This window comes from Haliotis rufescens, unplaced genomic scaffold (assembly GCF_023055435.1).
Source record: "Haliotis rufescens isolate VD_foot unplaced genomic scaffold, xgHalRufe1.0.p SCAF_9, whole genome shotgun sequence".
NCBI classification, from domain to species: domain Eukaryota; kingdom Metazoa; phylum Mollusca; class Gastropoda; order Lepetellida; family Haliotidae; genus Haliotis; species Haliotis rufescens.
The window spans coordinates 9,577,881-9,603,727 of NW_025964383.1; the positions used below are offsets into that span (position 1 = coordinate 9,577,881).

The window sequence follows — 25,847 nt, forward strand, 5'->3', positions numbered from 1 at the left end:
GAGCGCGAGACAGGGTAACAACAAGTACCATGTTAGAACGTCTGGCGTGACCCGTCCGGGGATCGAACCCTGGACTTTCCGCTCTACCTCCAGACCACGGAGGCGGTCCAAAGCGGGTGGATGTGGGAGAGGTTTGTGATTGTTTCAACAAGGCGTTGAATGTAGAATTTATTTGGTGTTTAATAATAGCTTGTATTTTCTCTATGCATACACCACCGTGTATTAGAATAGGTGACTAACTGGTTCGGTGACTTGGCTGCCTGAGCGTCCTTGTAACCGGATAGCATGGCACGTCGCTTATAATACCAACTACTGTTTTTTCTTGGGTCGGGTGGGGGCAGTGGGTATATTGCTGTCAAACCCAGAAACATATTCAGTGAGAATCACTGGGCCATAGGTTTCTGACAAGTCCATGGGACACAACTCTTCCCAGCTTTATAGGAAGCTACAGCACAAAAGTATTAACACGCAAATAAAAACAAAAAAGATAACCCAGTAGATCATTACAATTACATAGATATATAGACTCATGCATCTCTTCACGCCAAACTCCAATGAAGATCCGGGTTTAAGTTGATCTTCAGCAACCCACTGTAATAGGCGGCTAACTGGATCGGGTTGTCAGGCTCGCTGACCTGGTTGTCATATCCCAATTGCATGGATCGATGCTCATGATATCAATCACTGGATTGTCTGAACCTGACCGATAATTTACAGACCGCCGTCATATAGCTGGAATGTTGCTTAGTGCGGCGTTAAACAACAAACAAATAAACCCAAACTGAAAAGAAAGAGAAACATTGAAATGAAGGAACAAGAAAAAAAAGATCACAAAAGATACAATTATATATTTATATTACCATATGTTTTCTTACATAAATGAAAACAATAAAATGCTCTGTCAGCTTTTAGGACGACTCAGAGTTTGCGTGAATCAGTCCTACCTTCTGTAAGTTTACATCCTGATTGAACTTGATGTTAACCTGTTACATATATATGCCTCATGACGTCACCAAATTGTGATATGCAGGTCACTTGACTCTCATAACTTAAATGACATCACTTAAAGCTATCGCTAGATCTAACAACCAATGAAATTCCTAGTTTCGGTTTCGTTTCGGGGATTTCCCTTCTGTTCCGAGAAGAGATTAACAACGCCATGAAAGGGTGGCAGAGAGAAATGGCGACTGTAGAGCACACAAGGTAAGTAGCAGTATTACAGTCGGTGATTGTTCAACCCGTGTGGCGAGGGTCGTATGTCCCAATGATCATGAAAAAAACGTAGGTTGTTCATGGTACTCACTTCCGTGATCATGGCTGCATGTAATATATTACACAGACGTGTTTCAGCATACTGGTTAGATGGCATTTGAGATTTACTTGGTGTAGTGACCAGAATGTGTGCAATGAGATAGATATATATTTTTGTTGAGTGTGGTTTGAAAGTATCTGTTGAATAGGGTCGAAATGTAGAAATCACTCATATCGTCAAAATGCAGTGAGAACATGTTCACACACAAGGAGGATTTGCGCGTGGCATGTATGTATTACAATTATGGATAGCTGCAGCCGTAGGAAGATTAGTTATGCATTTATCCAAATGTAAAATTATTTTCCAAATATTGAAAGTTTTCGACTGGTAGTCATGTGAAAACCGTGTTATTTTTTATCCCTGGCAAGTGTTTTGAAAAGTGCGTCGATATTTTCAAGGGAGGTAACTCGTGTGGCGCTATTCTCTGAAGCCAATATATAACGATGGCAAGAACGCAATCATATCGGTAGGTAGTTCGAACGTAGCAACTGATATTTATCTACGATTTGTCTATTTTACAAAAAACACAACCCGTCAAAATAGATGAATAGAATGAAATTAACAACCAAAAGCGTTCCCTCCAGGTATTATGCAATGAGGCATCGAATGAGCTTTGTGTTGTGTCTTTTGTTGCTTGTGTTTGTGTGTGTTTGTGTGTGCATATTTGTTTTTCACGCTGCACTCGGGTATATTCAAGTTACGTGAGTGTGACCTGTGTTTAATCGAGCCTGGACCAGACAGTCCAGTGATTGATATTTTGAGCAGCGACCCACGCCGTCAGAGGACTATGACCCACAATTAAATAAAGTCACCGAGCCTGACCCCCAGATCCATTAGGCCGCCTCTCACGAACGGATTAGTTGTTTGTGACCAACTACGTGTGTATATATGCATACATATAAAAATAAAAATAATGCATTAAAATAACAAATGTATTTCACTGCACACAAATTGTTTAATTTGTTATTGTGCCTACTACAGATAACAGTTTGCAAACAGCACCAGGATGTTGGAGTTATTTGTGTATATCTTTGGATCCGGCCGACACCTGTGCTGACATGCAATACCTGGTAATTAAATACATGTATCGGGTGTCTCCAGACACAGCATAAAGATAAACGTATCGTTTGACCAGCAATGAAAGTGTTGAAAAACAAATAGTTGCAAGTGATCAGCTGAGCATACAAACTGTGACAGTCTACAGTTAACACCGATTGCAATTGTGGTATAATAATATCTACTCAAAACGCTCAAAAGAAACGCGAATACCATACCTTTGGGTTAATATATGAAGAATTACTTAAATTCAAAATAATAGATTGGTTCGATGCACAAACGTACCTACTGTAATGTCGTGTGAACCGACGCTCACATGTGGATACATAGATCCATAATCAGTATATAGTCATAAGAATAAAGACACTCCCTCTGTGGTGACAGATTGTTAATTTTGCCATAAAGTGGTACACAGTGGAAACATCTCATCCTAACGTACTTATGTTCTAGGGTTCGCGTTTCTTATGGCGGTGAGTATATATAAATAAATAAATAAATGAATAAATAAATAAATAATTCGTTTAGTTATATCACCTCATTAGTATGACTCTATTCACCAAATGACAACATTGACATATTTTTGGAATAACAGAAAGATGACGTTAATGAATCTAGCTATCTGATTGCTTGGAGTCGGTTGGCCGGTCTGTGCGAATTTCATGACGTCCTAATGTTTGTGGCAACAAGGTACAAGTCTCTTCATCTCACACAATGACCTACACTCCATAAGTGACACGTATAACTCATACTGCAGGCTGATTATGTGAAAATCTGTTCCAGGTGATCAAGGCCAAGTGAGTACTGATCCCTAAACAATGGACGATGAAAGCGCGGAGGAGCAGTCTTTGCCACAGCGACGGTAACTATGGCAACTCAGACATATGTAACATGCAAATATATATGCACTTAGAATCGGTACTTCTGAGGCTGTAATTCTTATTATATTACACGAGGAACGATTGCTTCGATATATATATATGGCTGCTATGGCACTGGTGATAACACATGTTTTTGCTGTTTATTTGAGTGAGTGAGTGAGTTGGGTTTAACGCCGCTTTTAACAGTATTCCAGTTATATCACGGCGTGTCAGCTTAATGTGGGAGGAAAGCCCGAAGTGATGCAGGTCTCAGACTGTTTATTTGAGATTGAGGATCTATGGTGAAAATAATTTTGATAATCCTGTGCCGGCTACACAACCTTGTCCTCATATAGGTCAAGTGAGATTATGTCGTAGCACGTTGTCCGTTTGTCGTAAATTTTACAATAAATTGCTGCATTAAAAACAAACAACTAACCTTATATAACTGAATACGGCTTCGAAACGTATCCACTCAGCTATTACACATTTTTAAAAAGGTACAGGAAATGTAACATTTTTTATATAATTATTGTTATACAGCGTCACCTATACAGTATCCAATTCTCACACCACATGTTTGGGGGGCAGTCGGGTAGCCTGGTGGTTAATGCGTTCGCTCGTTACGCTGAATACCCGGGTTCGATTCCCGACATGGGTACAATGTGTGAAGCCCATTTCTGGTGTCCCCTACCGTGATATTGCTGGAAAATTGCTAAAAGCGGCGTAAAACTTTACTCACTCACTCACTCACTCACTCACTCACTACATGTTTGAGGAGACACACCAAGAGCTATTGTTAATACCCTTAACATGTCTTATGCATTGATAAGGGGTGGCGCTGGTGCACATGGAGGCAAGGGGAGAGGAAGAGGACATGAAAGACCAAGGGGCACCTCAAGGATTACAACTTCTATAATAAGAGACATGTTATCTAAGGACCCTGCAGAAGTTCTTACTCGGCTGAGCAGACCTAACAATGGACTTATGGATTTTCTAAAACAAACGGATCTTAGCGTAGATGCAACCAAATCAGTCCTAGCCGCACTTAGTAAGGCATGTCAGTGTGAATCGATGCCCGAGGGATTGAATACAATGATCATGAACGTCCTTTTAACGCAATTCTTAGATTCTACTCTAATTCGTCTCCTCACTCAGCTAAGCATGAACGAGCATGGGGACAATGGTGTGGTAAGAGATTGTTTGCCGCTGATGAAAGAGATGCTGAGTAGAATGCCCACTGATGGATGGATCAAAGTCCAGACAATCACTATCATGGTCCAGTCCCTGTGGCAGAAAGGTGGCATGAAAGACGAAGACCTCAATAAGAGCATGCTCGAAATTTCGGATCTCCTTTTGAAGTCTCGACCTCCTCCTCCCTCCCCGGCCGTTGGGGCAACAGGTGGTACAGCTGCCATAGCACAGAATCAAGACCAACCTCCACCTGAGAACTTTCGCGAACTACCAATTATTCCTCGGAAGGATGAATTGGATGGGACAACAGAAGTCTTTCTACTCCCAAATAAAGTCAAAGATCGTTTTAGGGATCTTGAACATTATCTTGAATGCCAGTTTCGTCTTTTCCGAGCAGATGTAATCATACCACTGAAAAAAAATATTGTTGACTTTCAAACTGTTGCTGAAAACACTTCAGTAGGATACAGGATCTACACAGATGTCCAGATCATTAGACCGGTTTGCACACACAATGGTCTGGGATACAGGCTTGCATTTGATTCCAAACCACTACGACATGTTAAGTGGGATGCTACGCGAAGGTTGATATTTGGGTCACTACTCTGCTTGTCCTCAGATAATTTCAAAGATAACATTTTCTTTGCTACAGTTGATCAGAGGGAGAAGGAACATTTGAAGAATGGACTTGTTGATGTGCAGTTCATCTCCCAACATGACGAGGTGGCAAGAATCAATCGGGATGAAAGGTTTGCAATGGTTGAATCTCCAGCCTACTTTGAATCTTACAAATATATCCTTGAGGGAATGAAAGAACTCACAGAGAGAAACTTTCCATTCCAGCAATACATTGTTGAGTGTCAGAATGATGTACAAACACCGTTGTACTTGAGGCATCAGCAAAATGTTTTGTACGACTTGCGACCACTGCTTGATGAAGATTACAAAATGACAGATTTGGCGGACAATGCCAGTAGTGCTGAAGGGTTTCCAGCAGGATCGAATATAGCAAAGGATGTAAACATTAAAGACATTTCAACTTGGCCAATGCCAAATTTTCTACACCTTAACATCTCCCAACATACCGCTTTGAGAAATGCATTGATGAGAGAATTTGTTCTCATACAAGGACCCCCAGGTACGGGTAAGACATACCTTGGAATCAAAATCCTGAAGACTTTGCTCCATAACTCTCACGTATGGCTTCAAGGACAAGAGAAACTGCCAATCCTTGTAGTATGCTATACCAACCATGCATTGGATCAGTTCTTAGAAGGAATTTTGAAGTTTTTCAAGGGTAGACTCATACGAGTTGGTGCTCGAAGCAAGAGTGAAATCATGCAAGAGTATTCCTTGAAAAATGCTAGACAGAGAGTAAGAGATCTTAGATCCCTGCCAATGACTGTTCATGCAGGGAAATTGGAGACTCTGAGAGCAATGGATTCACTGAAGGCAGAAATTCATACCACAGCTGCTAAACTTGAAGTAGCAGAGAGAGAAATTGTACATGAACGTTGCTTAAAAGAGTTCATGACAAAAGCCACAGCAGGTAACTTCTCTGTTGGGAATGAGTATGAGACCTGTCAGATAGTTACCTGGTTAGGGATCAAGAAGAGATTATTTGATATTGAAGAGGAAGGTGAATATCTTCAACACCAACTAGAGGAGCGAAAGTTGGCTGATGAGGAGGAAGAAGAGTATGAAGAAGAAGAAGAGATGATTGATATCCCAGTAAATCACCGCAACCAAAGACATCTTGAGGAAGACCTGATTGACTTGGATGATGAATATGACTATGATGATGTTCGTAGTAAAGCACAAGGTTTAGATGCTGATATTCAGCACGTCCGCAGGGAATGTATGGGGTTAGACATAACCAATCTTGATGCTTCAACAGTTACAATGTTTATGCCACCACAACAGAAGAAAATCCACGAGGAGAAACAGAGACAGAAGAGATCACTGAAAGTCAGTCTCATTAAGAAATTACGCTCAACTGAGAGAATGACATCACCCGAAGCTGCAAATGTGCGTAACATCTGGAGGCTGAGCATTAAAGACAGATGGAGGATGTACAGATACTGGGTGGATGTACTCTGTCGACAGACCAAAGGAGAAATTAGAGACAAAGAAGGTGATTATAGACGTCTGACTAAACAATACAAAGAAGTCTTAATGCAAGAAGACAGGACCATTCTTCAGAATTGCTCGATCATAGGGATGACGACAACAGGTGCAGCAAGGTATCAGAAGGTTCTGAACGAAATTGGTCCCAAGATTATTGTTGTGGAAGAAGCAGCCGAAGTGCTTGAGGCCCACGTTATAGGAACCCTCAGTCGGAGATGTCAACATCTTATCCTCATTGGAGATCACTTACAGCTGAGGCCAAACCCAACTGTTTACGATCTTGCAAAGAAATACAATCTGGAAATATCTCTTTTTGAGAGGATGGTGAATTCTGGTCTTCCACACGATACACTACTGTGGCAACACAGAATGCGACCTGAAATAGCAGACGTCATTCGACCACTCTATAAAGATTTGAAAGATGACAAGAGTGTGCAGAAATATGACAATGTAAAGGGTATTGCAAGGAATGTGTACTTCATTGAACATCAGTACCCACATGAATATGATGAAGAGTCAAAAAGTTTTAAGAATGAACATGAAGCTCAATATTTAGTAGGTCTGTGCAAATACCTTCTGAAGCAGGGCTATGGTACTGAGCAAATTACAATATTGACAACGTATTCCGCCCAAATGCATTGTCTGAAGAATAGGATGCCAAAATCGCAGTTTGAAGGGGTGAGAGTTGTTGCTGTTGACAGTTACCAAGGAGAAGAGAATGACATTGTGCTGTTGTCGCTTGTCCGAAGTGGAGATGAAACAAAAATTGGGTTCTTGAACGAGAACAACAGGATATGTGTTGCACTCTCTAGGGCCAAAATAGGACTGTATGTTATTGGAAACTTCAGTCACATCACTATCTATAGCCCACTGCTAAAGGACATTGCTACAAAAGCATCTATGAAAGGATTTTATGGGCCTGCTCTGCCTCTGTCATGTCAAAATCACCCGGATGACATGGGAGTTGGAGCAATGGATCCAAGGGATTTTGAAAGAGTCCCTGAAGGAGGCTGTACCAAACCTTGTCTCTTCCGCCTAGCGTGTGGTCACGTGTGCCCTCGAATGTGTCATGTGATTGATGCAGAGCACAAATCCATCACATGTTCAAAACCATGCAAGCGGCAGTGTCGGAAATGTAAAAGTTACCACTGTGATCTCCCTTGCTACCAGCCATGCAAACCCTGCCCTGTACTCATAGAGAAAACCCTTCCAAGATGTGGACATGTCCAAATGATTCCTTGTGAAGAAGATGAGTTGACGTATCAGTGCCAGGAACGATGTAATGATAGTTTACCATGTGGCCATGGATGCCAGGGTGCATGTGGACAGCCTCATCCTCCATGCAGGGAGCCTGTGGAAGTCACCAGGCCATGTGGTCATACCATAGCAGTGGAATGCAGAGATAGAGATACAGCTGTTTGCAATCATGAATGTGGTGAAATGCTCAGTTGTGGAGATCTATGCAAGGGTAAATGTGGTACATGCCATCAAGGGCGTCTGCATCAGCCTTGTCCTTCAGAATGTAAACGAATCCTCATATGCGGACACGAATGCCAGTCGTCTTGTAGCAACTGTCCACCTTGTACCAGGAGGTGTGAGAACAGATGCAACCACAGCAAATGTCCGCAGAAGTGTGGAGATCCCTGTGCTTCATGTAAGGAGCAATGCCAGTGGAAATGTCGCCACTTCAAATGTAGCATGCCATGCGGGGATGAGTGTGACAGACCACGATGCAAAGATATTTGTAGGAAGAAACTTGAGTGTGGTCATGAGTGTATTGGCATGTGTGGTGAACCATGTCCAAAGTTGTGTCGACATTGCGACAAGGACAAAATGCCAGATGTGTTGCTTGGAAATGAAGATGAACCAAATGCTCGATTTATTGAACTAGAAGACTGCAAACACATTTTTGAAGTCACAGATTTGGATCGTTTCATGGATGAATCATCTGAAGACAAGGACAAGACATTAGTTCAACTGAAGACATGTCCTCGATGCCTCACGCCAATCAGAAGGAATCTCAGATACGGCAACATCATTAAGCAGGCACTGTCAAGCATAGAAAAAGCCAAAAGGAAGGTTATTGGAGATAACAAAAATGTCAAAGAACTCAGAGACTCTATGGACAAGATGAGGAATCGTCTTCATCCAGATGACTTGGGTCCTGTGAATGTACTCTTAAGGTCTTTTTCGGTTCATTCAGTGACCATTCTGTCAACCCAAGATCGACAAATTCGTATCATTAGACAAATATCCAGCATCAAAAGGACCGTGAAGGAAAGCCTCGGAAAATTCAAACAAGCTAGCAATGAAACTTATGGAACTCTTTTAAGTTGTCTGAAAGACTTCAAAGATTGGGCCCTTCTTCCAAGGTCTTGTTTTGGCAAGCAAGAGGTCCAGGATGCACATAGAGAACTGGAACGCTTGAGTCTGCTGAAGTACCTTATAGACTCAAGGGAATGGATAGACGTTGATAAGAAGGAGGTTCCAGCACGGATCATGAGGAACTTAGTCGCGATGATCAGGCAGCTGGAACGTCCCGCAAAAATGGGAGATGACGTTATGGAAGAAGCCAAAAAAATGAAGGAAGATGTGAAGGAGTTTGTCCCAGGGTCAGGCATTGGAGTGACGGATGACGAACGGTTGATGATTGTGGAAGCTATGGGACTTAACAGTGGACACTGGTACAAGTGTAGGAGAGGTAGGTTGGTGCATTGATAGGCTTTGTTGGGTTTTTATTTGAGGGTTACAGGCATATTTGCTTGCTATTACAGAAGTCCTAAGTTATCATTATTAAGTACGACTCTCTTGTCTAGGGTTGCAGATTAACTGGATGCGCTTTACACTGAACTGTGAGGTTTCGTTGGATGATTCCACATGCACCAATATTGTGTGTCAATATCCATTGTTACACTCTTGTCTAGACATCACACAGTGGTCTGAGGCACAACAACTCCCTACAGGGTTGCATCATTCAGCTGCAAAGATATGCTGTTTTAGGGTTCGATTCCATTATGTTCATTGGTTTGTCAGTACTATTATAACCCATGTTCATGGGTTTTATCAAATGGGAAATGTCTATGAACAGCGCTACTCCCTTAAAGATTAAGATAAAATGAAATGATACAACCTCAGTGATATTTATTTACAGCTAGTATAAAAAGGGTTATATGTAAAATTATCTGTTAAATCAGTGCACATCCTAATATAGACTAACAGCATAATAGTCCCACATGCATGGTGATAATGGATAATTATGTTTTGTCTGTATGATTGACCTATCTAATTGTTGTACTTTTTGTCTTTACCCAGGTCATGTCTATGCTATTGGTGAATGTGGCAGAGCATACGAGGAGGCCACATGTCCTGAATGTGGCGGGACTATAGGAGGTGATGCCCATAGACTCACAGGGGACAATGCCTGGGCTCCCGAGATGGACAATGCAGAGGAACCGCCTTGGTCGGAGGAGAGAGACTACATGCTTGCTCTGCAAATGCAGTTTGGTGGCCGCTGATGGATATGTGCGCAACACACATGTGCACCTGTCTACATTGATGCTATTGTCTAGTTGGTAACAACGCTTTTCTGTTCTACATTGACGTCAATATGGACATGAGACTCTCCAGTGTGTCTTTATTGTGAGAAATACACACTCTGTTCAAACATTACTGTTTTAGCACTTTATGATGCATAGCAAATGTGGACTTACAATTATTTGATTTCATTAGCCGGATACAAATGTAGTACAATGATGAAACTCATTTGATTATTGTTGATCATCTCAACGTCTAAACCAATGTATTATCTCATATATTTGCCATAGTTCAACTATGCCTTTCATGGATTATCTTGTACCTTGATATGATACGTTCCAATAATTATAAGCCACACGAAGCCTTCTGTTAAATCATAGCAGGCTGTTATGGCAAGATAGTCTTTTCATGCTTGCTTACTTTGTCCTCCTTGTGACACAAACTGTACAGCAATACAATATATTGCCATGTAAGTTCCCCAGACGCTACAATTAATCCTTGCTTATATCTGCTTGTTTTATTTTGAATCTGTTTATTTTTTTTATATCATAAACAATGTGTTAGTGATGTTTGACGACTGGGATTTATATGTACACCCACATAATGTATTGTGTTCCTGATCTCCCCTCAAATGGTGTTAAGAGGCTTCAAATCTATTTCATCTTCGTGTATGATATCTTAATCGTGAGTATTGTTACTCAGACAGTGACATTGTTCGATAGTACATGATACTTTATTCTTCTTGATTATGATACTTTATTCTTCTTGATTATAACATCAGATATGTAGATAGAAGTATCACTTCCACGTGCACTTGTTATATTGGTGACACACACTTGCCCTTTCTAGAGTAGAAGTTTTTTTTCTGCAAGAGGAGCCCAAAGGCACTTGTATGGGTAGCGTAATGTCAGTCTAATAAGTGTGTTTCTTTCTTTCACTGTTTTTGCTGGTGCGTACGAAAGATTCTAATCTAGCCTCTTTACCACTTTACATACATGCATTCACGTAATTGTTGGTGAATTTTATCTCACCTGACAGAAACTCAAGTGAGTCGTCAGTCCGTGTGTCCATCATCAAGTATTCAATTTTTGACATATCTGGTAAAACAACATGGCCAGTGACGCTGAAACATTGCTTATACGATCCTATGGATCATAAGTGTCTCTTAAATTCGCTCACTTTACTATTCTTTGTTGCTCTTGTATAACGTTTCTTATATGCTACTCAACGACAAAAAGTGCTAGGGCACTGTAGCTCACCTGGATATGTCTAAGAGTCTAAAAGGTTCTTTTCAGCATTGCTCATACCTTTTTCTGCAACAACTATTTAGGATAAATGGAGCCTTATATTCCGTCTAAGGGGAGTAATTTTTCTAATGCTTTAATTTTGTTCTAATTATTTTAAACAGCCATACCACTAAAATCCTAATGATGTCATCATAATGATATACATTCAGGCCGAAGTTCAGGTTCCTCAGTCTGGTAATTCCATAATGAATTCGAACCTCTTGAACACATTTAGGTGTCAGGATAACACGTATTTGAAATTTCGGCTGTATTGGTCTTGTGGGTTCTGAGGTGATTATGCTTTCAGTGCGAGAAAATGTATATTGAGAGAATGTAGGAGCATTGTCAAAGTTCAAAGGTCAAATTAAGGTCAAAATTAAAATAAATGTCGCAAAAAACGGAAGCTATTTGTGGAGCCCCACTACTACCTACACCTGTACCTATTTACATTTTGAACAATAATGATTCGGTGATGACCTTAAATAGATTTTCAAAATCGTTGTCATGGTGGCCATATTGAAAACAGGATGCGAATCTCTTTAGCAAATTCTTCATTCGTGGTTTCTCAGGAGAAAGTGTTTATTGACGACGACTGACGAGATTACATTATATCAGATGACCTAAAAATGAAGAGAGGCAAAAGCCTTGTAACTATATTTTTCGAATCATTCTAGCTTGTATCTCATGACAAAAATATTTACGAATTGTTTGATAGGCATTACTTAGAAGTTAACGGATGACAAAGTAGACACAATTTATGGATAACAACTTCTTCACAGTTGAATGACATGGAATAAAGAAGATCTATAAATGGTGTCAACTTTGTCAAGAGTATTCACTCTAACAGATTTATGTCTATTATTGATGCTTGACACACATTTGTACGGTGATCTTACAAGCATAGAATATGCGAAAGTGGATTTTACAGCAGAACCGTTCAAGGATTAAATATTGTTACAGTAAAAGATATGTTTCAAATTAAGTGAAACTCTGTTAACTCGATGCAAATGTACGAAAGGCGTTATCGATGATGAGGTCTAGAGTTGACACTACTCTTGTCTCGAACTACGGATAACTCGAAACATGTTCGATGGTCCTCAGGACTTCCACTTCTATAGATAAGAACAAGTTCCTATTTACCAACTTGTTTTTCGTAAAGAGTGTTCTTTTGTTGTGATTGTAATCTGATTGTATGTTTGTACAATATATGGCTATTAATGTTTTGCTGTTCTACTTCAAGAATGAATAATAAAGGCTTTCAATTTGTGAGTCTCGCTTGTGTTCAGATTCATAACAGTCAGTGGTTACGACGTTCGCTAGTCACACCGAAAGCCCATGTCTAGTGTCTACCGCCACGATATTGTTGAAATATTGATAAAAGCGGCGTAAAACCATACTCATTCACTTCGAGTCTAAGCACCTCAATTAAGTCATACGAACCTTCGCGTCACACCAGATCTGGTGATCAGGTTCTATGACTTGGCTGATTGGATGTCTTAGTATCCCAGAAAGTGTGGCCGTTTGGTTTACCTTCCAACGGTCTACATGGTACCGACCAGCTTTTCCACAGGAAGCCTTGATATGGCTGGAATATTGCTGTGAAAACAAGCACATTCAGTGGAACCATGAGTAAATAACAAGGAAACTGAAGACATGGTATGATAGCTTTATCATGTTTGCATGTATCACATTGTGACATCTGGCATTGTGGCTGTTTGATCCCCAATAGCAATCCTAGATCAAATTTAAAACATTAAAAAAACATCTACCACATTCACAAAACTTTAACGTCTAAATTGTGTTTAGAAGCAGTTACCCATATGTACCATACGATCGAAGGCATAATCACATGTAATGTGTTACAAATTAAAAACAAACCTTCTGAAAACAAGTACATGTACGCATGCAAATAAATTCACATGTGAGTAGTAGAGCTTCAGATAATCTGCGTATTTGCGTAAAATACCCCCCAAAATATTCAAAACTTTCAATTAACTTGCGCACAGAAACGCATGCATTAAATGAAAAACTAAAATGTATTAAAACAGCACGCGTAAATACCAAGTGAAACTTTTGCACCAAGGTTAAAAGGAGCTAATTTCCGAAACACAATTGCAAGCTCATTTACTTTCCGAGTCAAGTCCGCATATTAAGAACAGTTATATACATCTAAAACATTATTTCATTGTTTTAAAGTCTTAAAAAATTCACTAATTTTGGGCAAAACCAAATAAAGTGATGAATAGATGAATTGCTCAAAAAGTGATCTGGACCTCTGGAGTAGTAAGTGCGCATTATTCAGGTTGCTGTATATGCAACAGTGTTTTATTTAATGCAGCAGGAAACCCCTCAGAAAGTTGCACGTCCCTAACTAATGTGATGTGGTTTTCGGTGCGTTGTTCTCCACTGCTTCCTGTCTGCTAAGTTATTCGATATTTCTCTTCGCTATCGGAAGCAGCAGCAGAAACATAGCTGACATCAGTTGACATGCCCCCAGGAAGTGGAACGAGGCAGCGTAACTCCCAGAGAAATCTCTGAGGGCACCTACAAAACAAGTAACGGTAACTTTATATACGATGAAACGAGGGTCATTCCAAACATGCCGTAAATATGATTGTGTTTACAGTCGACCAATAAATGGTTATGAGTTTAAAATGAGTTCAGTTTATATCGTGACTGTCTGGAAGTTAACCAAGGCATTATCTTTCCTTATCTGAAGTACGACACCATGGGTGCTTACTAATCAGTTGGGAATTAATTTTCTACCTACTGAGAAATACGAAGTGAGATGCTGGCGTGGTCATTTTTATCCCCCCGACATATAATGACGGGAGGATATAGCCATCAGTATGTCCGTCCGTCTGTCTGTCTGTCTGTCTGTCTGTCTGTCTGTCTGTCTGTCTGTCTGTCTGTCTGTCTGTCTGTCTGTCTGTCTGTCTGTCTGTCTGTCTGTCTGTCTGTCTGTCCGTCCGTCCGTCCGTCCGTCCGTCCGTCCGTCCGTCCGTCCGTCCGTCCGTCCGTCCGTCCGTCCGTCCGTCCGTCCGTCCGTCATTGTTTGTCCAAAGCACATTTCCTAAACCGTACAACCTAGCTTCACAAAACTTGGTACACTTAACAATCAGGCTCAGTAGAAGTGCCTTTTGCTATTTAGAGATTTTTAGAATTTTATATTTTTGTCGTTTCCATTGAAATATGATGAACTTCGGAAATTTGAGGGTACTGCTCTTGTCCGGACCATATCTCTTGAACCATACAACTTAGCTTCTCAAAAGTATTTACACCTATCAAGCAGGTTATGTAGTTGTGCCTTTGCTATTAACAGATTTTCTTTTTCTTTTTCTTTTTTCAATTTAAATTGAAAATTGATGAACTTAAGGTAATGTCCTCGTCTGGAGCATATCTTCTAAACCATGCGACAGAGATTCACCAAACTTTATGCACATATCAATCATGTTCACAAGTAATGCAGTTTATTATTTATAGATTTTAATCTTTTTAATTTGTAGCCCCTGACATATAATTCTAAGGTGTACTATTTACCCATATCATATACTATATATGATGTGAGCTACATAACCTAGTACATTCTCTTTATGCCTTTGTGTCATGAGGCTACTACAGAGCTATTCATATGCGAATCTGCGAAGTTATTGTTATTACAATTTCTTGAGATCATCAGAAAGTGAGCTACATGAACCAATATTTAATAACCTTCATTATATTTCTGGTTTTGGCATCAAGGAAAAAGATTTCCTTGCCAATCTAAATACATTTGAAGGTACAAACAGTTTACCGACATGTCACGTCGGGGGGATATGTCATCTTCGGATGACTCTTGTTAGAATGAGCCTTTGGTGATAATTTTATTTACCATGACCTCACTTAAAAATTCTCCAAATTGTAACAGTAGAATTTTAAGTAGATTAATAACACACAGTATAGCATGTTAGCAGTACATCTATATTGTCCATGACGTGCCACACTAACACGAAGCGCATTTGATCTTTGTTGATAATGACAAGGACCTAACAGAACATATATCAATATGATGTGAGTACATTGCAGCTGTTTGTAGATATAAATCATACTTACCCATTATTGGATAGCAAACAGCCATCATGGCACCATGAAATACCTGAACATAGCCGAATATTCTTGCAAAATATTCCATTCCAACAAAGTCTATGATCACTGCTGGATGGAGTGCTGGGTATATTCCATTGAGAATTCCAAATACTGCGATATACGACAGTATTAGTCCAAAACCATTGAAATATCTGGTCAGTTGGTTTAATATGCCTAGTACAATCATACTGAAAGCAATAAGATGGTGTCTTTTTACGCAAGGTAACTCTGAAACAACGCCAGACAGAAGCCGGCTCACTAGTTCCAAGCCATTGAAAAGCGTCAAAAGCATGGCTGCTTGCATTTCGCTCAGGCCTTTTTCCTTCGCCAGCGGTGGCACAAACGTCTGTAATAACCCTACACCTAGAAACCCAAACGCTGTAAATCCAAATATAAGAAGGTACAGAGGCCTTTTAAAAAACGATAAGTTAAGAGCGTTGAAGCAGCTTGATACAACGCTATACGCTGTCCTGCCCTTCTGTAACGGTTCTGTTTTCGTTGCAAGAAATATGTCATGCTCAGAAACGTCCGGATCAGATGTTTTTTGGGACATATGTCCCTCCGAATCATCATTGCCATTGAATTCGTGTATTTCACATTGTGTTTCCTCAGCAAGTGTCACTGCATTGGTAGAAACTGGACCCTGGAAATTTTTCTCACATGATTCGTCAGTTTTAGTGTAAGAAAACTCCTCTTCTATGTGCTTTGGTTCGACAGAGATGGACGTCCTCTGTGGTCGATAGAGGCACACAAAGGTTAGAATCTGCAGCATCATACCGGCCAAGATGAGGAAGGCTCCTCTCAGTCCGTATTCCTGGATGAGGTACTGGACGAGGGGTGGGAGCAGCATCCCACCAGTGCTGACACCACAACTACATATTGCAGTAGCTAGAGCATGCTTCTTCACGAAGTATTTACCAACCATAACCAAGCCTGGACCGTACAGCATTGCTGCTCCAATTCCTGAAAAATATAATATGTACAATGCCTTATACAATATATACATGCTATTTTCATTATAGTAGGGTCGTTCTTGAGAAATAACACATAGTTAACAGATTGATTTGCCATACATTAGGAGCTGATGGTGATTTTTGTAAAACAAAATCGTCATAATATATAACAGAAAAGGCAAAATTAAACAACAGACTTTTTTCGGAACCTTCACACAATTATATTTTATCCCGAAAGTAAAGAAAATACGAAGATAGATATTTCCAGTAGGTAGTTATGGTAGAAGCACGTTTTTTAACTAAACTAAAGCCCAGGACAGTCGATCTCCTGAGGAACAAATTATCAACATCATTTTGAAGATTTGCGCCCCTTAGATGGTAAAATAATGAGGTTCTTTCCCTGAGCCGTGCTGTGAATCCAACTTTAGTGTTACAGTAATTTCACTTCATTTCCTGACCCCATTTATCCAGACGATTACTGCATGAAGCGCTTACATATTAAAAGGGACATTTTATGACAATGATTAGATTCTGTTCGTATTAATGGGGCTTCATCATACATGCCACCCGTGAAGATCCGGGTATAAAATAGTTCTTCAGCAACCAATGCTTTCCGTAAAGGGCAACTAACGGGATCGGTTGGTCAGCCTCGCTGACTTAGTGGATGTATGTCTTCGTATCCCAACTGCGTGGATCGATGCTCATGATGTCAATCTGGTCCTGACTCGATTATTTACAGACCGCCGTCATATACATGTAGCTGAGCGCGGCGTTAAACAACAAACAACCAAGTAAACAAACAAACAAATCATCACACATACCGACTCCTGTAATCTTTTGTTTGTGTGTTGTAGCTAAACGGCCTATAAATCATAGAGTCTGGATCAGAAAAACCAGTGCTAGATATGTGACACGTCTGTCGCCGCCGTCGGGTACGATCACGCTCAATCAGCATTGTCACAGAGCCTCAAAACCCTGTTCCTTTTGTCGCCTCTTACCAAAGCATAGGTTGTGGGGGTCCTTTACAACTCTGAATATCCAGCAGTGTCCTCTAAGTAATTTATCGTTACAGGGGTCTGTATAATAATTAAAGATGAACCTGCTATTCCGCCTTGGGAGAAGATCAGCACGTAGACGCTGCTTGCGTAGGAGTTGATAAAGACGCCTGTGGCAAGTATCAACACACCCACTATCGTTGTTGTCCTGATGGTGATTTTCTCCAGAACGACGTTGAGGACAAATAATGCTGAAACAGAACTCAATGAGGGAGTGAGTGAGGTTTAAGCTCGAAGTAATGCAAGTCGGTGAGGTTATAACACCATTGAGGAAACCACCGGAATCAATTGTGGTGATAGATAATGGTTCTCATCAGGTAAAATCAGTGAATCACATTTTCGACCACCATGACTAAGGGTAAGAACTTCGCTAAGATATCTTTGAACACTCATTGAACTGTAACGACGTGATATAACCAATATGCCGATATGAAGCAGCAGCATCAGGCCCAAATCATTATTTTGATGGAAAGTCAACGTGAGATATTTGGTTCGTGTGGCGATGAGGAAATAGCCCGTCCTAATGAATCGATGGCACCACAATCTACTTTGTGAAAGTGGAAGTCGTAATCCAGACACGGGGATGAAAGGCATGAAATAATAAGTAAGTCTGTGAAAAAACGACCTGTTTACCGGTGATGCTGTAAGCCGCAGCGTTGACACCCATGAGCAGCGATGCCACAGACGCTGTTGCATTGAACATTTTCTCAACTTCCACAAACAGTATTCCAAAACATTTGATGTATCCAGCGTTGAGAACGTTCATGAAGAAACACGCTGAAAACAATTATTATATAAGATACATAGTCATGAATCGTGGTGACTTAACATCCTTGTCTATTTTACTTCTTGATTTTAAACATGACAACATATACCACTTGCAAGTAACATATATCGAATTCTCTTACAGTGAAGCCATCGTGAGATATAGTATATGGAATTTGAATAAAGCGAATTATAGGCATTCTAGAACAAATAACAAAGGTCTTGTAAGTGTCCACCGTGCGTGTTTTCACAACTTATAGATTGTGTCCACAATCCAGAGAGCAAATGTCGGTGTTACCTATCAGTTAAGGGCGTTAACGTCTGGAGTAACAGAACGCACACGTGACTGATACAGAACATTGCATAAGGCAACCGAGCATGAGCGGTCAAAGGGTCGTAAGGATTTCCTACACTTGTGATAATACAGTGACGTGAGGACAGGTGCCAGGGTGACTCTATCGCCGTACCCGGGCTAGTAGCAAACGTCCGAGACCTGCATCACTTCGAGCTTTCCTTCCACATTAAACTGACACGACGTAACGGAATATTGTTAAACGTAGCTCACTCACTCACTCACTCATTCAACACAAAATGTGTATCATCTAACAAAGTTAGTTCAGTGTCAACAAAATACGTAGCACTCAATTATTTCAGAATTCTACATGCCAATTTGACCATCTTGGCATTGTGTGTACAAAAAGTACGACCTTCGAAAATAATTATTGTTTGCTGTAACTCGAATCTGTGACTGGGGAAGGGCGAAGGGCGGTTATCGTCAACCCAGTATGTTGATTCAGCAACTCTCGTTAAGCCATAGATTCATACTCGACCACTGGCTTATGAGGACTAACAGCTTCATTGATCAACAATTCTCAATAGGCTTGTATACGTGCTCATACACCAATCTAGGACCGTACCAACAAGAGGAGCTGACCATTCAGCTTGCTGGACGGACGGTCACAACACGGTCCATTATTCCTTGCGAAACCAGTTCATTCGACGTCAAACGTGCCCTATTTGGCCGAGTCAACTTCCCGATTGTCAATACATATAGAAATAATGTTTCTTCCCAAAAATGATTCAGGGAGATACTTATAAAATATAAATACTTCAGCTGTATGATAAGCATTTTCATCACGTGCATACGCGGTGGTTGTCAGTATACAATGTCACCTCTAAATGTGGGTCATTGTAACATGCAATATTGACATATCTTTGAAAGGGATTTAGAAGTGATACCAAGGCAGAGAATATATGGATGTCACCGTCTGTATTATGAGGAACACAACCTTTCCTTCATCAGGTGTCCCTCATAGTAAAGAAGTTGACATCCATATATTCTCCTCCTTATGTGTGTCACTTCTAAATGGTCGCTATATAAGTGCAATAATCTTGGACGCGACGTTAAACCCATTTCACCTCACCTCACATCACTTCTAAATGCCTTTCAAAGAACATGATCAGTCCAGGGATACGGGCATGACATCTCTTACCTGTTAACACTACCCACGACCATCCTTCGTCTGATGTCATTCTTAGACAAAATTACCAGTTCTCAGTGATGCAAGTGGTACACACGCTGGTACACCTCCTCTATATAGACTGTCAAGCTGTGTCATGTATTAAGCGGTATGATTGTGGATAAACTGTTCCCCTATCCGTGCAACACGCGAGGTCAAATGCTTCGCGTTCCCGTGCTGTGTACTAACTTTGTGTTGACCAACTCAACTGGCTAATATTTCATTATAACATACCCATTAATAGTTCACTGCATTGTGTTTGTGTTGCGGAATCCGTGCATATTAACTATCGCTTTAGCATAACAACGCCATTTTAATAGGAAAGCAAAAAGAGTGTTGTTTTAATATTACACTTGCAATAACGCATTAAATTTATGCATGTAGTTGGTTTCTTCAGTGTCAAGCTGCAGGTATTATCAGACGTACATGTACGTCTATGGGTATGTCTAAATTGGCACGTCGTTTGTGTAGAATTTGGAAACATTTTCGCAAAGTTAACGAAAACGTGATCACAATAATTGTACGTTAGAAACGCGTCAGATCACTCGTTGTGCCACAAAGTTAGTGTTTCCGAAGAAATGAAGAATGATTTAACTCAATACAATACATATAATTGGGTACATACTGGCCTCGTACAATAACGTCACTGGTACATGGGTGCTGTTTGTGCAGTTAATAGTAGGTGAGTGTGTTGGGTTTAACGCCGCTTTTAACACTATTCCAGTTATATCACGGCGTGTCAGCTTAATGTGGGAGGAAAGCCCGAAGTGATGCAGGTCTTACCACTTCCGTGAAACCCACGAGCACGGGTTTGGTGCTGACAAACCTAGAAACATAATCGGGGCGAACCGCGATTCGAACCCACAATCATAGGTTTCTGGCGTGCCCAAGGGACGCAACTCTGCACAGCGAATGGCGGCGCCTTAGCCATCTGGGCCACACGTGCCCCCTGTGCAGTTAATAACACTACTACGACAGCGATAAATATATGCGCAATAACTAACTAACGTGTTCTGAATACAGTGAACCTTATATTTTAAATATGACGAACTCAGGACTAATACTGTTACCTGTCCTGTTGTGAGGAGAATGGTTTGTTTAATGCTAAATAACGCTCACCCAAGAATACGGTATAACAGAAACGGAATGCTGAATATCGTAGAACAATTATACATATGGTCTTGTCTCTTCCGAGATAACCTCGTTATAAAGCCCACTGGTCACCATCTCATTCTGTCCAGCAGCGGAAATTACAATGTGTTGTCGTTACGGAAGAAGTAGTTTAAGTTTAAAGCTAATTAAAAGTATAATAGCGTCTATTTGAATCCAGGCTATTGGATATTTGGCAGGGATATTGGCGTCCCTTTCGTCTAAGAGGCCGCATATCGCAGTGATGACAGTTTTTTATCCAATGATTGGTGTGTATTCCACATATCCGCAAACAGAGAACAGAATCATTCTCACAGCATGTTTGAAATGGCCCTCGTGTCCTTGTACACAAGACCCGTGAAGATCCGGGGTAGAATCAACCCATCCTTGCCGTAAAAAGCGACTATGTATCGTAGGCAGTTTGGCAGGGTATAGGTTTTAACAGGGAGTTTATAAATGGCCAACAGCACGGAGTCATGTGCAGGTCAGTGGCTCCAAATTAGCGCAAGAGAATGGCCGGCTGGCCACTGAAGCTTGACATTGTGGATGAGGTGCGGGGATGGCCTGTCCTCATCTGGCCTACACCTCATATCGCCTCCACTACTATCAAAACAAATTTATGAATGAGTGCACAACACACTTGTACCCTTATCCCTTAAGTAAAATGAACTCTTCAAACAAGATAACAAAGAATGTAAATGACTTTTGATACTGTAATTTTATTTTGTATATGAGATCATCTTCACAACTCAAATGTTTTCACAACATCAAATATCATAAATACACATGTATTATCATAGCACTGTACATTTATATCCATCATCTTCATGTTTTATAACATTAGCACTACATCATTACTAGCAAAATTACTGTAATTGCATCCAACTGCATCCAGAAACTGGATCACTGATCTTCTGCCATTAGCAAGCTGCTGCTTCAGTCTCTCGAATCCTTGCATCTCGGTCTCTGTCACAACACGGGCACGAGGTCTCATGGCACCACCCAGTCCAATCTGCCTTCTTGACCGTCTATCTGCTGTCTCGATCTTCTTGAGTTCTTTGACAAACTGGAAGATGTTGGGATGAGCTCTCGGCAATCTCTTCTTCAGGCCGTTGTGGAAACCGTCAAGATGGTTGTTGGAGCGTGGACCGGTGTTTCTCGTGTTGATTCCACAGGGCTCGAGGGAACGTGGCATTGAAGTTCAGGGTTCTTGAAGGTCGACAGCGGCTCGGGATTCTGGGAGATGAGGGATGGACTTGGAGCGGTGTCGGTAGAAAGCAGCCTGGACACTGGCAAAGGACGGCATCGTGGCAGCAACATCTTCGACAGCTCGGTCGAGTTCGGCGTTGTAGATCTGCTGAACAGGGATGATGTCTGTCTTCACTTGCTCCTCCTTTCTGGCGATGACGAGGATGTGTTCTACATTCTCGGTAGGTGGATGACTGTGAGGCTTGATTGATGTAATGTGGTCGCCAATGGTGCTGCATCTGCCATTGCAGCCAATGGTGATACACTTCCAGTGAACAGCAGGTTGCCGCTTGACATTCAACCTGTACCGGTACCCAGCATGTAGTACTTGCTGACCGCACCTCTGTGAAGTAACGAACTCAGCTCTTTGAAGATGTGCCATTTCTATATGCACAAACTTATAAACTAACATATATACCTATTCCTAAATTGGAGATGCGGTGATCGTGTTAACATTGTGAAAGATATTTCGTTGATCAAAGTAAAGTGAAACAATAGTACTTACTAAGGTATATATATAAACACTTACAGAAAAATTGGAGATGAGTAGACCTGTAAAAATGCTCAGATTGGATTATATCAGGTAAGGTAATGTATACACACTTACAAAACTTTTGAGATGAGTAGACCTGTTAAAAGTGGATTATAACAGTAATCCTGTATAAACAGTAAAAACAAACTCAAGGATCAGATACCACTATGAAAACATCGTATTAGTTCAAAGGCCCATGTACTCAGGTCATTAATTCATATCAATGAATGAAATCATTAATGGGTTCATGGACAGTACCATTCTACACAACAGGGGTGTGGAAGTAAACATTTGTATTTAGTGTAGGCCAGATAAGGTGTAGGCGATATAAGGTGTAGGCCAGATGAGGGTAAGCCGCGGGGATACTGCAGGCTGACCAGACAGGTATCGTATTCGATATTAGTTGTAATTAGAATACTTTCTGTTAGTCGAGGTTTGACCCTCCATCCATCCAAAAAAATCGACAGAGTAATCACTAAACTCCAAACAGGACACACCAACCTAAATAACCACCTAAAATTTTAAAAAAAACACACTACAGGTAACTGCCCACACTGCAAACAACCAGAAACCCCAGAACACGCACTCATCCACTGCACACACTACCTAACACATCGAACCGCATTACAAACCACCCTCAATCTAAACAAGGCTCTAACTCTAGAAGCAATACTAAACCCACAAAATAAACTAGAAAACTTCAAGGCCTTAGGCGTATTCTTAATAAAAACGGAACTAATAAAACGCATCTAAAAACACAATAACCTACCAAATCAAAATCACATAAACAAACAAACATCCACCATACCCAGCTCCCTTAGTTCTCCTCCCCAATCCCATCGGCATCTATTCCAAATCTCAAAATTCCCAAATTCTATATAAGCAACCCCTAAAACCCCCCTCTTGGGTTGCACAGACCACCTTCGCCCCTTTCGGAAACACATTAAATGGCCTGGCCGGGCCCGTGTGCGAAATACGCATCAGTCGAAAAGCGCACGTTAAATCTCCAAAGTAAGTAAGTAAGTAAGTTAATGGGTTCATGGACAGTAGCTTTCTACACAACAGGGGTGTGGAAGTAAACATTTGTATTTAGTGTAGGCCAGATAAGGTGTAGGCGATATAAGGTGTAGGCCAGATGAGGGTAAGCCGCGGGGATACTGCAGGCTGACCAGACAGGTATCGTATTCGATATTAGTTGTAATTAGAATACTTTCTGTTGGTCGAGGTCTGACCCTCGGACAGCGGCTAGGCAGGTTGGCTCTCTGACGCCTCTGATATGCTGCCTGGCCATGTCTGTCCCATTACCACAATCGTGATATACAGATGCTGTAATTGTTATGTCACAAATAAATTGTTGTGGACCCACGGATGGACTCCTGTGTTTGAAGGACAGATATTCCAAACCTAACAGCCCGGGATATATGCTTTGTCGTTAAAGGGGACTAACGGGATGGGTGGTCAGGCTCGCTGACTTGGTTGATGCATTTGATCGATCCCAATTTCGTGGATCGATTCTCATGATATCAATCACTGGAATGTCTGGTCCAGACTCGATTATTTACAGACCGCCGTCATATAGCTGGAATACTGCTGAGTGCGGCGTTAAACAACAAACCAACCAACCAACCAACCTTGTACATAAAGTTACATTTATTTGTTTCCAGGTGCCCTCAGAGATGTGAGAGTTACGCTGCCTCGTTCCACTTCCTGGGAGCATGTCAACTGATGGCAGCTATGCTTCTGCTGCTGCTTCCGATAGCGCAGAGAAATATGGAATAACTAAGCAAAGAGAGAGCAGTGGAGGACACCGCCCTGAATACCACATCACATTAGTTTGGAACGTGGAGCGGTCTGAGGGTTTAGGTCCTGTCGAATATACAGCAACCTGAGCAATGAGCAGATACTACGCAGTCTTAAAATGCAGAACTGCAGACCTTATTCATTTATTTTCCTGTCTATTTATTTTCAAAAAATAATTAACAGAATATATATGATTCCAGCGTATGCCTTAAAATCGTCGGGTACTGATCATTAGTTTATTTCGGTAAGGGTCCGATCATTTGATAGTCTGAGTTGGTGCCAGGAATTTTGGATTTAGACAAGATTATTTTCAGTTACACTCGCAAAACCAGATATTTTTTAATTAAAACTATAAGCCCAAATGTATATTTTTCAACAACAACCAGCAACAATGTATTTTTGGGTTGCAGACAAATTTCCAACAATTTGAAGTTTAATTTTGTTTTTCAAGTTTATCCTGGTACAATTTATCTCACTCCGAAAGGTCGTCTTAACAGCTTGTTAAAATTTATTTAAGATATTGATTAATTTTCATGAATCATGAATGTAGTGGGGAATTAATTCTGATTATGTTTTATTACTTTAAAATAGTTCTTTATTGTTTAACACATTGCATTGATCAGTTTTGTTCCTTTGTCACTCAAATGTGTGACATGAATGATCACACATCATCGATCGTTACCGCTTGTATGATCTTTGCTAATTCTGTTCATGTACCATGTTGGTAGAATATTGGTCTGTGATATACAAATATTTCCTTCCGATATGGTCTGAATAATGTTGGAATTTCAAAGAAGTAGGTAAACCTATATTTTCATACAATAAGTTTTACAGAAAGGCTAAAAGATTGTGATTGGAGTGACCAAAATGGAATCGAACGTCCACAATGGCAGATGTAGCAATGTAGTACATGCAACTCGGATCAGGTTTTCTTTCAATGTCTTTAGTTTTCTGGTCATTTACATGTAGTCCTACTGGATTTGCTTGTTTGGTACTTTACACACACACAGAACTCAGCAAATCTATCTCAGCTTTATCTTTTTGTGAACAAGTGAGTCGGGGCTATGTCGTCCGATGGTTGGTAAATTAAACGCTATCGAAGATTCTGTGACATCCGATCAGCCATTGGTTACATAAACTGGCCACCCGATCCACACGTGAGGCGTTATGGATGAGGTGCTGGGGAACAATTGGAGTGAGTGAGTTTGGTTTTACACCGCTTTTAACAATGTTCCAGTAATACCACGAGGGCTCCCGATGTGACGAGCGACCGCTTTAACCACTGACTGTTATAAATCTAAAGACAAAAGAGATTCGCTGTTTCTTTGGCAGGA

General features: G+C 40.8%; 2 protein-coding genes across 3 annotated transcripts; one reads left to right on the forward strand and one right to left on the reverse strand.

Annotated features, from left to right (window-relative positions):
• The first annotated feature begins 1,050 nt into the window (after positions 1–1,050).
• LOC124148589 (NFX1-type zinc finger-containing protein 1-like) lies at positions 1,051–12,635 on the forward strand. 2 transcript variants are annotated; one of them, XM_048390540.1, is made up of 4 exons: positions 1,051–2,382; positions 3,149–3,227; positions 4,059–9,247; positions 9,859–12,635. In XM_048390540.1, exons 2-4 carry the CDS (start codon positions 3,184–3,186, stop codon positions 10,059–10,061), a joined length of 5,436 nt encoding a protein of 1,811 aa, XP_048246497.1. In that variant the 5' UTR covers positions 1,051–2,382; positions 3,149–3,183; the 3' UTR covers positions 10,062–12,635. The 2 variants fall into 2 exon arrangements, with proteins under 2 accessions (XP_048246497.1, XP_046375708.2); XM_046519752.2 differs by having other exon boundaries at positions 1,051–1,203.
• Positions 12,636–13,016: 381 nt separating this feature from the next.
• LOC124148553 (monocarboxylate transporter 5-like) lies at positions 13,017–19,862 on the reverse strand. Its single transcript, XM_046519691.2, has 5 exons — positions 19,758–19,862; positions 18,133–18,276; positions 17,544–17,690; positions 15,459–16,454; positions 13,017–13,910 (listed from the first exon to the last, which is right to left on the reverse strand). Exons 1-5 carry the CDS (start codon positions 19,795–19,797, stop codon positions 13,792–13,794), a joined length of 1,446 nt encoding a protein of 481 aa, XP_046375647.1. The 5' UTR covers positions 19,798–19,862; the 3' UTR covers positions 13,017–13,791.
• Positions 19,863–25,847: the final 5,985 nt, after the last annotated feature.

Excerpts from the sequence above, each read along its gene's own strand:
- LOC124148589 (XM_048390540.1), top strand. The coding sequence starts at position 3,184 with ATGGACGATGAAAGCGCGGAGGAGCAGTCTTTGCCACAGCGACG. Across the intron at positions 3,228-4,058 it reads CAGTCTTTGCCACAGCGACG|GGGTGGCGCTGGTGCACATG; the intron begins GTAACTATGGCA and ends TGCATTGATAAG. Across the intron at positions 9,248-9,858 it reads CTGGTACAAGTGTAGGAGAG|GTCATGTCTATGCTATTGGT; the intron begins GTAGGTTGGTGC and ends GTCTTTACCCAG.
- LOC124148553 (XM_046519691.2), bottom strand. The coding sequence starts at position 19,797 with ATGACATCAGACGAAGGATGGTCGTGGGTAGTGTTAACAG. Across the intron at positions 17,691-18,132 it reads TGCGGCTTACAGCATCACCG|CATTATTTGTCCTCAACGTC; the intron begins GTAAACAGGTCG and ends GTTCTGTTTCAG. Across the intron at positions 13,911-15,458 it reads TGTTTGCTATCCAATAATGG|GTGCCCTCAGAGATTTCTCT; the intron begins GTAAGTATGATT and ends CTTGTTTTGTAG.